The 15596-nt window shown below is 36.9% G+C and overlaps 2 protein-coding genes across 2 annotated transcripts; both read left to right on the forward strand.

Moving 5' to 3' along the window:
* Window positions 1-3762: 3762 nt before the first annotated feature.
* LOC100182719 (4-aminobutyrate aminotransferase, mitochondrial-like) lies at window positions 3763-13317 on the forward strand. The gene is given in 12 exon segments (XM_009863829.3): window positions 3763-4357; window positions 6171-6268; window positions 7462-7491; window positions 7997-8114; window positions 8793-8842; window positions 9189-9431; window positions 10408-10602; window positions 10662-10814; window positions 10874-11003; window positions 11006-11040; window positions 12006-12264; window positions 12656-13317. Coding segments are annotated over 12 exon segments (1503 nt in total). The 5' UTR covers window positions 3763-4290; the 3' UTR covers window positions 12781-13317.
* A 621-nt stretch (window positions 13318-13938) lies between these two features.
* Window positions 13939-15232, forward strand: LOC100180375 (E3 ubiquitin-protein ligase RNF181). Its single transcript, XM_002127465.5, has one exon. The coding sequence runs from the start codon at window positions 14296-14298 to the stop codon at window positions 14719-14721; it is 426 nt and encodes a 141-aa protein (XP_002127501.1). The 5' UTR covers window positions 13939-14295; the 3' UTR covers window positions 14722-15232.
* The last annotated feature ends 364 nt before the right edge of the window (window positions 15233-15596 follow it).

Raw genomic sequence — 15596 nt, forward strand, 5'->3', positions numbered from 1 at the left:
AAAGCATGGTAAACGATGACCTTGTTGACCGTTTACGATTTAGTTCATACTTTGGACCGACTCATACGTTTCGAAATGATTTAAATAGTTTAAACCTAAGCTGGCAACGAGCGTCTCAGTTCACAAAAATCTCTATCCTTGTTTTACTCAGGATTAATCCAATAACAAATGTATAGCATTATTACTATCGTGTTTCAATATTTTAATCAAGCGTTAGGCTATATGCGTAACAAATTATATCCAAGTGTATAGCGGCAACGATTTTCTAATCATGTATAGTAGGGTGGGGAAAGATGGGACCCCTTTAACACATATTATCCAAATATCCTGATCATGTTTTAAACAATTAACAACGGTGTATGGGAGTCGTAATAATACAGTTTTATAGTTCTTTGAATGCTCTGTGTTTACTACTAAATGGGACGAAAAAAAGTAAAATAAAAAGGCGTCCCATCTTTCCTCACCCTACTATGCTTATCCGTTAGTATAACAAGTAACCGAATTTGTCGACTTTAAACTAATACACAATTGAACAAAAAGTTGCTAGCTGTTCATACAACTCATATAAAATGATCTGCAATACAAAACGCATCTTCCTTACAGCGTATACATTAGGGTGGGATAAGATGCGCGCCGTTGGCACATTAATAACTTTAACAATTCAAAACGATTTTTTAGAGTCGTGAGGATATTGTTATATAATTATGTTAATATTATTTGTTTCCTGCTAAGAGAACGATAAACGCGAATGAAAGCATGTACCATTTTACCCCAACCTACAAAACACCCAACCTACAAAACAAAGTAAAACTTAACTGACCAGTTTGATTTGTTCGCAACTGACTGCTGGTGTAATAATCTCAAAGGCTTTTATACGGTGGGCGATTTCCGGAGTTAAAAATTGACAAAAGTTATGAGAGGACGGTTTAGGAGGTAGAGACCTGTAACGAGTCGTGATTTAAGAGAATCTCTTAAAAAAGTGTTTTTGCCAGGCTGAGAATTTAAGAGACTCTCTTAAAAACTGTTGTTTTGCGAAATGGAGTTTAGGAGATTCCCTTAAAAAGTGTTTTTGCCAGGCTGAGAATTTAAGAGAGTCTCCTAAAAAGTGTTTTTTACCGGAGTGCTTTGTGTATCGAACACAGGCATTATTTGAGTCATAGAAGCGCATGTTGTATGTTGTGCAGTAAGCAACGAGGTCATTGAGGATCACACGATGCGATGTTTGTTCTGTAAAACTGTTCAAATTGACCGTCGGCATGTACATGAGCAAGAATAGCTCGGTGACCTAACATCGGATTGACCTCATTTCAATAATGACCGTTTACCACAGCAGGCACAAAGCAAACAAACATCCGAAAACCCTCGCTACTTTTATACCTTAACAGAATTGACGAGCCCACCGAACCAAAAATTACCAACAAAGTTAGATATGCGGAAGGAATGAAAAATATAACTTGTTTATCCTCGTGTGGTGGAGCAATGAATGCCGTTATTACAAGAACGCTCTGTTTCATACACCTCGTGCCTGCTGGATGCCAGTAACAACGTAAGCAACTTATTTATCCTCGCATGGTGGGGCAACAACATTCGTTATAACACGGTTGTTCTGTCTCAAACACATCGTGCCCGCTTACGAGTTACCACGTATGTATAGGCAACCCTAATGACTGGGTTGAGGGCTGAGACTCCCATAGACCGTTGTTAATTGCTTAAAACACGATCAGAATATTTGGATTATGTCCTAAAAGTGTACCGTACATAGAGTCTTTAGAACATTATATTCTATGTGGGTGGGGTATACCATAGCGTGCTGGCACTTAATGGGTCTAAGCCCTATGGATTTCGGTCGGATTGGCACATTACCCCAGCAGCGCTCAGGGAGCAAACAAAGAACAATGAAGACATGCGGTTAACCTTTTAAACACCCAATGTTTCGTGGTATGTGTTGGCCAACAGCACCACGTCATACTTGGTAAAATCGCTACATAATACTTGACTATTGTTAGCTATATGCAAAAGTAACAATTACGCACAAAGTTGCATACAAGTTGTAACTCATAAGTTTAAGGTAAATAAAACAGAACACCCGTGTTATAACGACTGTTGTTTTCCGGCCAAGTGAGAATAGGTTACATTCATTCATACGATTCATACTAACTGACATAAGCTATTAATTAGCAAAAGTATGACCGAGTTTTTGAACGAATACAAGTAGTCGATCAATTTGAATACAAGTAGTTCTTCAATTACATGCATGACAAAACTCGGAAAAAATGAGAGATTGAACATACGGACATAATGAACATTTCAATTGCCCCAACCTAACTGCACGTTAACATGTATTTAATGTTTACAAGTTTGTATAGTTCTGTGGGGTAAGATGGGACACATTTAGCATATAACGTCTAAATATTCTGATCGTGTTTTAAACAAATAACGGTCCATGAGGATCGCGAGGACACGATTTTATATTTTTTTAAATGTTCTTTGTTTACCACCAAATGGGACAAGAAAATAGAATGAACATGTGTCCCATGTTTCCCCATGCGACTATATTTTAACGTTTAAAGTTTCTATACCACCTTACAATATACAATATAGAGCATATCACGAATGCCTGTGTCAAGGTTGAATGAACCGTAATACATTATTGTGTAAAGATTAATATTGTATGAAGGCCTACGCTTCACTGCTTATAACACACTGGCAGAAAGCAGCGTGGAAAAGCTATATCCTATATTTTGTTACATCAAGTTATTAGTTATTACAGCTATTCTTTGAAATTTGATCAGAAAAATATACAAATTAAAGTTATTGAATGAACCGTACATAAGTGTGCAAAGAATAATATTGTATGAATCCACACACCTCATGCCTTACTGCTTATGTTTTCTGCGATTTCGAGCGAAGCAAAGCAAACTACCTCGTCGACGCTGATGAAAACATTATCTTAGATTGCTTTCAACAAATTTCATCTATGCCGTTAGGTGCGTTGTATTGTTATGCATTATGTGTAAGGGCTATATTAATAACTTATTAATCCTTGCGTGGCCGGGAAAGGACAGTCATTATAACACCAGTATTCGGTTTCATATACCTTATGCAGGCTTGTCCTGTGTATAGGCTTTGCGTAAAACCAAACAATATGTGCTTTTACGGATGACGACTTTTTAACATCAACGTATACTTATAGTATAGGGTTGTCTTCACAACCCTATACTTATAGGGTAAACCTTTATCATGGATTGTTTGTGTAAAACAGCAAATAGAGGTGTTTATAAAGCAGGGATACAGAGGAAAACTATAGCATAGTTTGTATTGTAGCAAGTTTATACAAAGCCGTTTGAATCTCTTACGTAAAGAAATTTAGTAAGGATCCGGTGCTTAGAAATACATAACAGACCAAAATCAAGGCCAGTAACTTGTGCAATGTAAGAGATAGATTTACGTATTATACGTAGCACCTGGCCCGAACTGTTTGTCTTTGCTATTACGGCATATTAGTTGGTATTATTAGGAGAACTTAGGAGGAATTTAGAAGCTCACAGCTTGATTACGTTGGCCAGTTTCAGACGATTCAGCATCGAAGCGGTTAGAACTGGTCATGTCTGCCTGTCGTTTACGCCTGCCTTATTTCGACCAATTAGAAACTGGTTATGTCATATTATGCTTGTCGGGTAATTGCGAGTAAGCAAGCGGTTTACGCACGCGCCTATTCATGGTGGCTTAAAGTTCTTTGTGCCGAAACGTTATTGTGTTTCAACTAGTCAATGGCTTCCCAAAACAGGAAGTTGTGTTTCAACTACGCGAGGCAGGAAGATGCAATACAGCCTAGTGCAGTGCGAAAGGTTATATGATATACGGAAAGAGATATTGATACGTTGATCATTCGTGGCACAAACGAGCGTTATATTATAGTAAGGAGAGACGTTACAGCGGATAAAGTGATTCATATAGTTTGTGTCAGTCTATACTATCATTGAGAGTTTTAGATGTACGTAACGCTTTACGTTTGTTAGTTAGACATGCAGCGTAACATGACAACGGGAACAAAACACCCACGCATGGGCGGTTGAAAACAGTTTTAGAGCCTTATTTTGACGGCTATAGCAGCCGAGTCCGCGTAATTGGATAAGCTTGGCTAGACTCGTTAACCGCAAGTCAATACAATTTCTATTCAAACTCGCTTATGCGTTAGGTTCATCGATTAGTTTACTACCAAAACCCAGGGCGCGCTAACAAAGTGTTTCTGTTTATTGTACCAGTTACAGTGAGAACTTATACAACAAAATGTCGGCGCATATTCTAAAGTGGAGCCAGCTGTACAAGCTGCCAAGAACTACTGCTTTTATCAAAGGTAATAAACAATAGTAAATTATTTAAACAATGTTTTGGTGGTAGTGACCGCACCTCTGTAAAATTGTGCATAACGCTATTAACGTTTGGACGCTGTATGCGTCATTTCTTTCGGTTTACTTACTACATTAATCGAATATATAGAAGGGTGGGGAAGATAGACAACTTTAGCACATAATATTGAAACATCCTGATCGTGTTTTGAACAATTAACAACGGTTTATGAGAGTTGTGAGGATACGATTTTAGAATTCTTTGAACGATCTTTGAAAGTAGAATGAACAGGTGTCCCATCTTCTTTCGCTATACACTTAAATGGTTTTTATGTTGGCCAGTTTTTTAACTGAAAACGCTGTAGTTTTAAAAATTCGCTTTTTGCTGAGCATAAACAAATTGTCACAACATGTACAAAACACAAGGCAAGCTGTTTATTCTGTACAGGTGAGACGTCACGGTGTCTGGCTCCATGAGTAAATAGCTTACTCAGCTCTTATAAATTTTGCAGCATGGAATGAGCAACTGCGACCCACTTTAACGTTTACAAAAGCGCTATACGTTTTAAATAAGAGTAATCTGGCGTTTGTTTGTAAAGTCGGACTGTGTTTTAAGCATAGATAAGCGATAGCAATGATAACATTTTGGATGAGGTTTATTTTGCTGCGTAATATGTACATTATATCATAATTGTTCTTTATTAAGAGAAAAACGCCCTGCTCGGTAGCAAACGGTAAAGCAATAGAATTATGATATACTGCATCCTCGCGACTTCAAAATAGCGTTTTTAATTGTTTATGAAATATATGTTATGTGGTAATGGTGTTCATCTTAGTACCATACAGAGTAGGCCTATACTGTACATTGTTATTGCAAGGCGGCTTCAGATCATAGCCACTTGAGAATTGAGCTAACAATTTTAAGAATTGAGCCATCAAGCTAACAAAGCGAACATACCATAGCTTATAACTTGTACAGCACAAGTCTGTCCAATACAACTTAAGTTAACTCTAAGAAACCGAACAAATATTAACTTAATATCCTTTCTTTACATAACGTCATGTAGACTTTAACGCAAACAATGTATCATGCGGCCATGCGTTATAGAGTGAAAGTTAGACACGATATAATCAATATATATCTTTAATTTGGTTTAAATTAATAAAAATTCACGAAAGCAACACCAGAAAAGTCTACGCGGTGGATTAGTGCTGGTTGACTATTTTGTAAGAAATACATTACAAAAAGTGCGAAATCGTCAAACAATAATCACAATAATCAGTAATCACCCACAAATTTCTATACGTGGTAACTCATAGTTTAAGCGGCAACGAGGTGTATAAACGGAACTTTCGCGTTACTGATAAAGACTACCGTTAAAGAAATATATTGCAATCATTAAAAATCGCTCCACACGTAAAACAGAAACAGCATACTGGGTAAAAAAAGTTTAACACGATTTGTTAATTGAATTCGATATATCATGAAACGCAGAACCCATATTTTTCCGCAACGCGAGGGTAAATAAGTTATCCTATATTGGTTACCTTTAATACAAACATTATTTTGCATATATAGTAGGGTGGGGATAGATGGGACATCTTTTTAATCTATTTTCTTGTCCCATTTGGTAGTAAACAAAGAACATTCAAAGAATTATAAAACCGTATCCCAACAACTCCCATAGACCGGTGTTAATTGTTTAAAACATGATCAGGATATTTTTATATTACGTGCTAAAGAAGTCATATCTTCCCAACCCTACTATACAGTACAAGTTAATCCCAATTCGTTTACCTAACCCGATATTTTATATCCAGGTATCCGACCCCAGCACACCGCGTCATCACCTGCACACGGAGATGATGTCTACCAACAACCGTTGGTGAAAACTGAGATTCCTGGACCCAAAACCAAGGTTTCATATTTATAGCTCATAAAAACATGGATAAATGTATGAATGTAACTCATTTATCACTGCATAGGGGCAACAACATTCGTTATAACATGATGGGATAATGTTCATACACCTTGTGACGTTTGTGAGTTGCCACGTATGTAACTTTGTGGGTTATTATTTTGTTTTTTTTGTAACGTACAGAAAATAAGTTAACAACACATAAGCGGTGTCATTCCCAAGGACGCAAATACTTGTAGTGGTAGCAGCATCGAACCTCGAACCCGTAACATCTGTCACAGAAGCAGCAGACGCGCTAACCCACTGTGTCACGGCACGATAGTTACTGTTTACACCAACAACATTTTCCGTGAACCAAAATAAACGGTTAAGAGTAACTGGTTTTGCGTCAGATTCACCAGTAAACAAAATTTTCCGTGAACCGAAATAATCAGTTAAAAGTAACTGGTTTTGCGTCGGGTTCACCAGTAAACAACATTTTTCGTGAACCAAAATAAATAGTTTTGTTAAAAGTACCTTTTTTTGTATTGGGTTCACCAGAACCATGTTTAAACCACAAAGCAAAGAATGTGTTTGTACATCCGTGTGTTAACTTTATAACATGGTATTTAAATGTGTTTTCCAAACATCCTGACCGTATTTTAAACAATTAACAGCGGTCTATGGGAGTCGTGAAAGACGTGAGGATGTGGTTTTAGAATTCTTTTAATGTTGTTTGTCTACTACCAAATGGGACGAGAACATAGAATAAAAAGGTGTCCCATCTTCCCCAACCTAATATGATGAATCCTTATAGTTGTGTATTTGTTTAACGTCTTAGCTGTGTATTTCCTCTATTCAGAGCGCGATTTATGTTTTATTTTATGTCTATGTTAAGTTACAGAGCGTGAGTTAATTGCTATCACCGCATTCCTTCGTCCACCGCATTCCTTATTGGCTTTACATTATTGGCACATTCCTGTATTTTGCGTGCTGCTGTTGATTGGGTAATTGCGTGGGCGTGACGTTGCGTTTTATAGCATAAGAATTAAATCGGTTGCTTGTGGTTGAGTTCGTGAGCGGTCTTACTTTTGTCTAAAGAAGAAAACGCTACACTACTATACCAATTATGTCTATTGTTGTATTACTTCTCATTGGGTGTTAATTTCCCTTGAGCAAAAAAAGTCATTGTTAAAATCAATCTTTCTTTGCAGCAACTGTCGGATCGAACCAGCTCCATGCAAGTAAGTTCGTTAAAGATTTATCGACATGAAGATCGCAATTTACTTTTTCCCGCATCGATTTGTTGTCGCACCGGTGTTGCAATCAGCGACTGATTTGAAAATACTCGACACTGATGAAGTTAATATCGATTTCCGCACCACGACTTTCGACCTTTGCTGACATTTGATTAAAATCCCACCCAAACTTAATTATAAATTTAATCTCCGTATAATCAACACGTAATAAACACCTGCGATTTGGTTTAAGGCATACGCAGTTATAAACTACTGCTATTGCTATAAGGTGTTGAATAATGCAACTTTAATATTCTTCCGTATAGCAAAACAATGACAGTCGTTATATTTGTTTTGTCCCTCGTGCCTGTTACGTTTTCGTAGCACCAAATCCTAACTAAAAAACATTATACCCAAATCATACACAAAACACACACAGCACATACTGCTATGAAATAGTTTACCGAGTCCAAAATATAAAGGTAAAAATCGACTTCTGTATTATTTTTAGAACACCGGAGCTCTGGCGTTCTTCTGCGACTTCGAGCGAAGCAAAGCGAACTACCTCGTCGACGGTGATGAAAACATTATCTTAGATTGCTTTCAACAAATTTCATCTATGCCGTTAGGTGCGTTGTATTGTTATGCGTTACGTGTATATGGGCTTTATATTAATATACGGTAGGGAGATGAAACACATTTTCCATGCTCCTTTCCCGTTCCATTTGGTTGTAAACAAAGATCATTCGAAAAATTATAAAACCGTATCCTCACGACTCCCATATAGACCGTTGTTGGTTGTTTAAAACACGATCAGGATATTTGGATATTATGCGCTAAATGTGTCTCATCTCCCCCACCCTACTATACATATACATATAAAATACAATATACAAAACGAGATAAATCCTATACTGTATGACCAACGTGTACGAAGTATAATATATGCATAATATGGAACAGCCATATAAACATGACGTTGACACTAAATGACGTACAGCGGCGCAAATGACGCGTATGGGCCATAAATGAATGAAGCTTATTTATGCTCGCGTGGCAGCAAAACGACAGTCGTTAAACACGGGTGTTCTATTTCATACACCACGTACCCAATTACAAGTTACAATGTATATAATTTGTATACAAGGATCAATGCATTCCGTTCTATATCGCTATGTGCTATGTGATAAGTCTTCGATTTGTGTATGGGTTAGACTCTGAGACGAGATATAGCCCAAAGCTGTATATTATATAAGTTTAGTTTAAAATACAGCAACTGTGTCAATCTGATACATTTTTATTTATAGGCTACAACAACAAAGAACTACTTGACTTATGCAAAACACCAGCGTTTCAGGTGAGATACAAATACTATTGTATATAAATGCATTACCACTATTTCACTATTATAGTTAAATATATTTGTATACTTAAGTATAGTAGGGGGGGATTTTATTAATTACCACCCTCTTTTAGAGTCATGAAAGTATTTACTTGTTTTAATATTTTTTATCACTAGATGGGAAAAAAGAGAATGAAAGCATGGCCCATCCTACCCCAACATATTATATACATTATACACTATTATAGACGTAAAGTTGTGTATATAGTTTATTCATTAGACGTTGTGTTTTATTCTTACCCTTTTTCTTTTTTTGCATTGATTTTTATGGTTCAATTATTTATAACACATTATTTTTCAGTCGACCGTTTTGAACCGTCCCGCTTTAGGGATTTTCCCTGGTACAGATTTCCCTCAATTGATACAAGACACTCTGCTCAAAGTCGCCCCACCAGGATTAAACCAAGCCGTTACAATGGCTTGTGGTAGTTGCGCCAATGAAAACGCGTACAAAGTCGTGTTTATGTGGTACATGAAAAACCAAAGAGGAGAAGAGCTGCCTTTGCCGGACGACGAAGCGTTCACAACATGCATGAAAAACCAGGTATTTATGAATATGTGGTTCAGGGGGAACTACAATTGCGCTTACGTGGGTATTTATTTACAATCTTCCAACGACGGACACACCAGAACATACCAGTGGCATGGTCATGCAACTAACGCGAGTTAGGGTACTGGTTGGACACAAGACTCCGTGTATATGTTAACGTGCGTGATTCGTTTAGTGAAAGAGTCCGACAACGTCCGCACGCAGCAATCGGGCAAAAACTTGTTGCGAAAACACGCGACAGGTACAACAGTCCATGTACAGCTTAAATACTCGCACTCCTATACGTCACTATGTATGGGTTTGAAACGAAGAAAGTAATTAGTTGGGAGGGTTTGAGCAGAAGCAGCAACAACATGGACAAAACAAAAGTACAAAACTTTCGACAACAGTAAACGTTGCATCTTCTAATATAAAAATAAGCGAACGAATCTGTCTTAAAATATTTAACTTCAGACATCACGAAGTCACAAAAATAATTCGTTTGAGGTAAAACTCGTACCGTACACATAAGCTGTCATGTTCGTATTAAAACTGGGCAAGGAAAACCTCATTGTTACTTTAAAATATGTTCCCTCAATACAGCGAATAATGGCGGACACAGATAGGATAAACAACGTAAGATATCATTCGATAATTTGTTACAAAAGATAATATTTACATATGGCGTAGCAGAAGTAGAAAAAACAGAATCTAAGTCTGTAAGATTAACAACATATGGATTAGGGAAGCTTTTGGTTCTCGTCTCGAGTTATATTGCAAGTTACAGCTATCACGAGACCTTGACATGACTATTACAATATCAAACGTCGTCCGCTTACCAAATTTAAGTAAAACTAAACATATAGTAGGATTTTTTATCCTCCTGTTTGGTAGTAAACAAAGACTATTTAAAGAGTTATGCATATATCTCCACGACTTAAAACACAAAGGTATCCATCTTACCCTACATTACTATATATTTGTTTAACAGATCCCTGGCTCGCCAAAGTTATCAATATTATCCTTCGATGGTGCATTTCACGGCAGAACACTGGGAACTCTGTCTACAACTCACAGTAAACCGATTCATAAGCTCGACATACCTGCTTTTGATTGGCCGATTGCTCCTTTTCCAAAGCTTAAGTATCCGCTAGAGGAGCACGAGAGCGAAAACACCAAAGAGGAGGTTTGAAAATAATCACGTGATTTGTAAATCGGTTCTGATTGGTCGTCGTTGATATTCAGGCTCGTTGCTTGGCTGCGGTCGAGGAATTGATCACTGAGTGGAGCAAGAGAGCACCAGTAGCGGGGATCGTGGTTGAACCGATTCAAGCAGAAGGCGGCGACAATCACGCATCTGACGATTTTTTTCGAAAACTTCGAGAAATTGCGCTCAAGGTGAGAATGATACGCTCGCAAATATTTTCATGTTCGTCACACGATTGTTTCGCTTCCAGCACAATGTAGCGTTCGTGGTGGACGAGGTGCAGACAGGAGTGGCAATAACGGGAAAGTGGTGGGCTCATGAACACTGGGGGTTAGAGACACCTCCAGATATTGTCACCTTTGCAAAGAAAATGTTCATCGGCGTTACTACTTCAACGATAACATGCGGTGGAACACTGTGAGTAAAGCTATAACCAACTGATTTAACAGTTAAGCAGTCTCTGAAACAAAACTTTTAAGGACTACTGTACGAACGACATTAGTTGAATGGAATAAAGAATGAATAACTATTATTTATTATAGGCCTGTATTCACCAATTAGGTGTTTCCTTAAATTTAAATAAAAATACCGACCTTAAGCGCTCTGCTATAAATCAAAGAGAATAACCATCTTCTTAATTACTTAAACATTCATATTAAAAGTAAACTACAATAAATACATTCCATCATTTAAAATAACTAAACACTGGTTCATAGCAAATCCCTTTACTGTAACCAGTACGCAAGGACTTCTGCACACACTTGTTAGTATAAAGCAATCTCGACGAAAAGTGCTCAAAGCGAGAAATAGTAATTATGCGCCGCGCGTTTGTCGCACAAAGCGCTTTCGATGAAGCAGAATGTATATGAAGTCAATCTAAATAACTGGCGGGTTGTTTTTGCGTCAGAAATCCGTTGCGTGAAACGAGAATGCATTTTACCGATAAAGCTGGTACATATTAGCGTATTAGATTATTAAATACAACACCGTTATAAAACATATTATTTTCCTTTTTTTATTAATTCGGTCTGTGATTAAATTTGTGTTATATATATGGTAGGGTGGGGTAAGACAGTCAATGTTTTCTTTACTCTTATTTTTCGTCTGTTTGATAGCAAACAAAAATATTTATAGAATGAAGTAACCTTATTCTCCCGACTCTAAAAGAGCGTTGTTAATTGTTCAAAACATGATCAGAAATATGGGACATTACGCGCAAACAGTATATCGCGTCATACCCTTACTGCTACATAGTAGGATGGGGGAAGATGGGACACTGTTAGTTGTTTAAAACACGATTAGGATATTATGTAACAGTATCCCATCTTACCCTTAATATATTTCCCACACGTCTGATTACATCACTATTACATAACTCCCAGGGCTATCGTATTTACAATACGTGGATGGGGGATCCATCAAAGCTGCTTTTCCTTGAAAAAACGATCGACATTATCAATTCCCGGGACCTCGTATCGGCAGCTGAGACAACCGGGGATTATTTGATTAAAAGTCTCAAAGATCTTGAGAAAGCCCAGCCGGGGTTGCTTTCTTCCAGTAGAGGCCGCGGCATGTTTACTGCTACAAATGTAAGAGATCCAGGAGCAAGGGACAAAGTCGTCAAGCATATGCTAAGCCAAGGTTGGTGGGGGTTTTGTACGAATACATGTAACTTGTTTATCCTCGCGTGGCAACGTCAGTCGTTATAAAACGAGGGTTATTTTTCACACGGCTTGTAATTTAGACAACCCATTAAGGTCACAATGGTGGCAGCGACAAACCTTGAACCCAAATTGATGTGTTAATTTTTAATTAGAGAAAAGTTGAGACCGCAGCTCGAAGGTAAACATAGCAAAAATGTAGTAAGCTGGCATGAGGTGTAAGAACACCTGTGTTATAACGACTGTCGTTTTCCGGCTATACACAAAGGATAAATGAGTTACCTTTATTCGTTCAACCCACTATATTGTGAATTTGTCTCAAGTATAAACATATTTTTATTTACCTTAAATATGCTTCCTATTCATTTCAGGTGTATTGGTTGGTGCTTGTGGAACAGAAAGCATCCGATTTCGTCCGTCGCTTCTATTCACTCCTACCCATGTTGACATTGCGATGGATAGATTGAACCAGGGCCTAAACAGTGTGAAAGGATAAACTATGTGCTTTTAACTGCTAAATGCTGCAAACCGTTGGTAAACGGTAACTTATAAGTGGTTTATATTTCAGTAATTTACAATTACCAAACTATAAAATTGTAATTTTTCTATAGTATGGTGGGGAAAGATGGGACACCTTTTACCTCTATTTTCTCGCCCCGTTTAGTAGTAAACAAAGAACATTCAAGAAATTCTAAAACTAGATGCCCATAACTCTCATTGACCGTTGTTAATTGTTTAAAACACGATCAGGATATTTGGATATTATGTGCTAAAGGTGTCCCATCTTACCCCACCCTACTATATTACATTTTAAACCCTTGTGTTCTAAACATGCTTGTTGGTGAAACTTCTTTAATGTTCTGTTAACCTTTATTTTGCACTGCAGGACTTGCAATTATTAGTACGATTTGACTTTAATTATTTTTCATGTCTGCCATATTTGGACGCAATGCTATTATCTATATACATATAATGTAAATGTATATCATTTGCACTCTTGTCGTGTAAAAATACAAAAATGCTACGAATCGGTGATGGTTTGCTTTTTTATTCTCTCGTCGCTGGGGTAACTTTTTTAAACTACCAGAACGTGTAGGGTGGGGTAAGATAGGACATCCTTTTATTCTATCTTCTGTTCCCATTTGGTAATAAACCAAGAACTTTTCCAGGATAGGGTGGGGTAAGACGGTCCATGTTTTTATTCTAATTTTTTGTCCCGTTTGATAGCAAACAAAAAATATTTACAGAATTAAATAACCGCGACTTGTTGGTATTTGTTAAAAAAGCGATTGTAATTGTTAAAAACAAATTCATGAATGAAATACGGGATTTAGGTGCTAACGGTATAATCATCTTACGTTACCCCACAGAACGGACGTCCCTCTTGTCATATGTGTGGTGTTTTCACACACCTCGTACCCGTTTGCGAGTTAAACCGAAAAATGCGATCGGAATTCGGAAACACTATAGAGTGACTCAGCCAAAATCGAATTGTCGAAAATTGGCGTATCATGCTATGACGTTTGTTATTGAATCGTTAGAGTTCTTTGAGGTATTCGTATGTTGTGTTATTGTTTATGATTTATGAAGGTAGTAAGTTTTGTCGCGTACATTTATTGATATACATGCGGGCACTAGTGAAGAATTCTCCGGTACATTGCAGAATAGGCTGGTGGAAAGTGTTAGTGGTTGGTGGTTAGGGCCCTTAGGGGTTAGTAGTTATAGGGGTCAGTGGTTAGCAAATAAGGTGGGGGAGGATTCTTCACTATGTATTATAACGAAAGTAAAATAATAAACTTATGAATTGTACCAATTTGGAAATTTGTATGTATATATATATATACTATTTATAGTTGCAGAAATTGGAAATATAGCAAAAAAAAAAACGTAAAAATCGTCTATTTAACTTGGACTGTAGCTCTGTAGGTTATTTAATTTTTACCGTTTATTTTGCACCAAGACCGTTTAAAACGAGAAAAAAAGTGGATATAAGGTTTTGCAATGTCATCCTATGAATGAGCACGATACGAGCACAACCGAAGTTCGAGACTTTGATTTAATGGACCTTCTGCGTTTTATCATAGGTGGGGGAGAAGAAAACGACTTTGAAGCATTTGAAACGGAAAAATTAGCTCCACCTGCCTCAAAAATCGTTGTGGAAAATCTAAAACAGCGTACAGTGACAGAATTGGACCCTTCAGAAAAATGCCCTGTGTGTTTGGTGCCGTATTCTGGCACTGTTATTGAAATGCCATGTAATCATTCCTTCCATAAAGACTGTCTACATCCATGGTTAAATAAAACAAACTCTTGCCCTGTATGTCGGTTCGAGCTGCTCACTGATGACCCAAAATATGAGGAATATAAAAAAGAGAAAGAAAGAGAAAAAGAGAGAGAGTATAGAGTGGAGCAACTTCATAATTCAATGTTTGGATAAATTGATTATTTTGTAATAAATAAAAAATTTCAAAAAAAAAATGCATTTTTGGAAGAAATCCAAAAGTATAATTGACTAATAAGTAACAACATACATAAAACCTGTATGTTACAGATAGGGCCAGGGGTAACATTAATAATAGTATAATATGTATTAGTGTATACACCCCCACATTGTTGATGTCTATGCATTAAACAGCCTTTTATATTTATTCCATTTTTTACTTAAGTGGCACAGCCAGAAAAAAAGTTGTTTTTAACTAAACCCCAACCCCCCTGGCTACACCACTTGATGCTTATGTATTTTATATTAAGGCATTACATCACTCAAATAAAGGTATGGTTTTTAGAAATATTCCCAAATTGCAAGTTGTTATTTTTTGTTAACAATAATTAAAATCAGTTACGTTATCCAGTGCAATGCCAATGAACTAAGTTTTCCGCATTAAAATTCTATATATATATATATATATATATAGTACTGCTGTAATAAATTTCCCACGTCTAGACCAGATCTGGTGCTCATAGAGTTGAACGATTCTTGTGTAAACAAAAACAGTAAGGATCTGGTGCTACGAAAACATAACAAACAAAAACAATGTCCAGTAAATTGTAAAATAAGAGATATTTGGTCTAAATGGCAACGTCAGTGTCTTATTCAAATAGAATAATAACATTACCTTGAAAACTTGGTGGCTCCATACCGGTGTAGTTATCCATTTTTAAAGTCATACTTCTAAATCTGTTACTAAATAATTAGATAGAATAAGAGACAACAATATATACTGTTTAACAATGCTACTACCAAACACACTGCATCTGAATATAAACTAATACATAACAAGTCAAATACGAGCAAATGCATCTTGCTAAAAG

The sequence above is a fragment of the Ciona intestinalis genome, chromosome 1, assembly GCF_000224145.3.
Source record: "Ciona intestinalis chromosome 1, KH, whole genome shotgun sequence".
Lineage (NCBI taxonomy): Eukaryota > Metazoa > Chordata > Ascidiacea > Phlebobranchia > Cionidae > Ciona > Ciona intestinalis.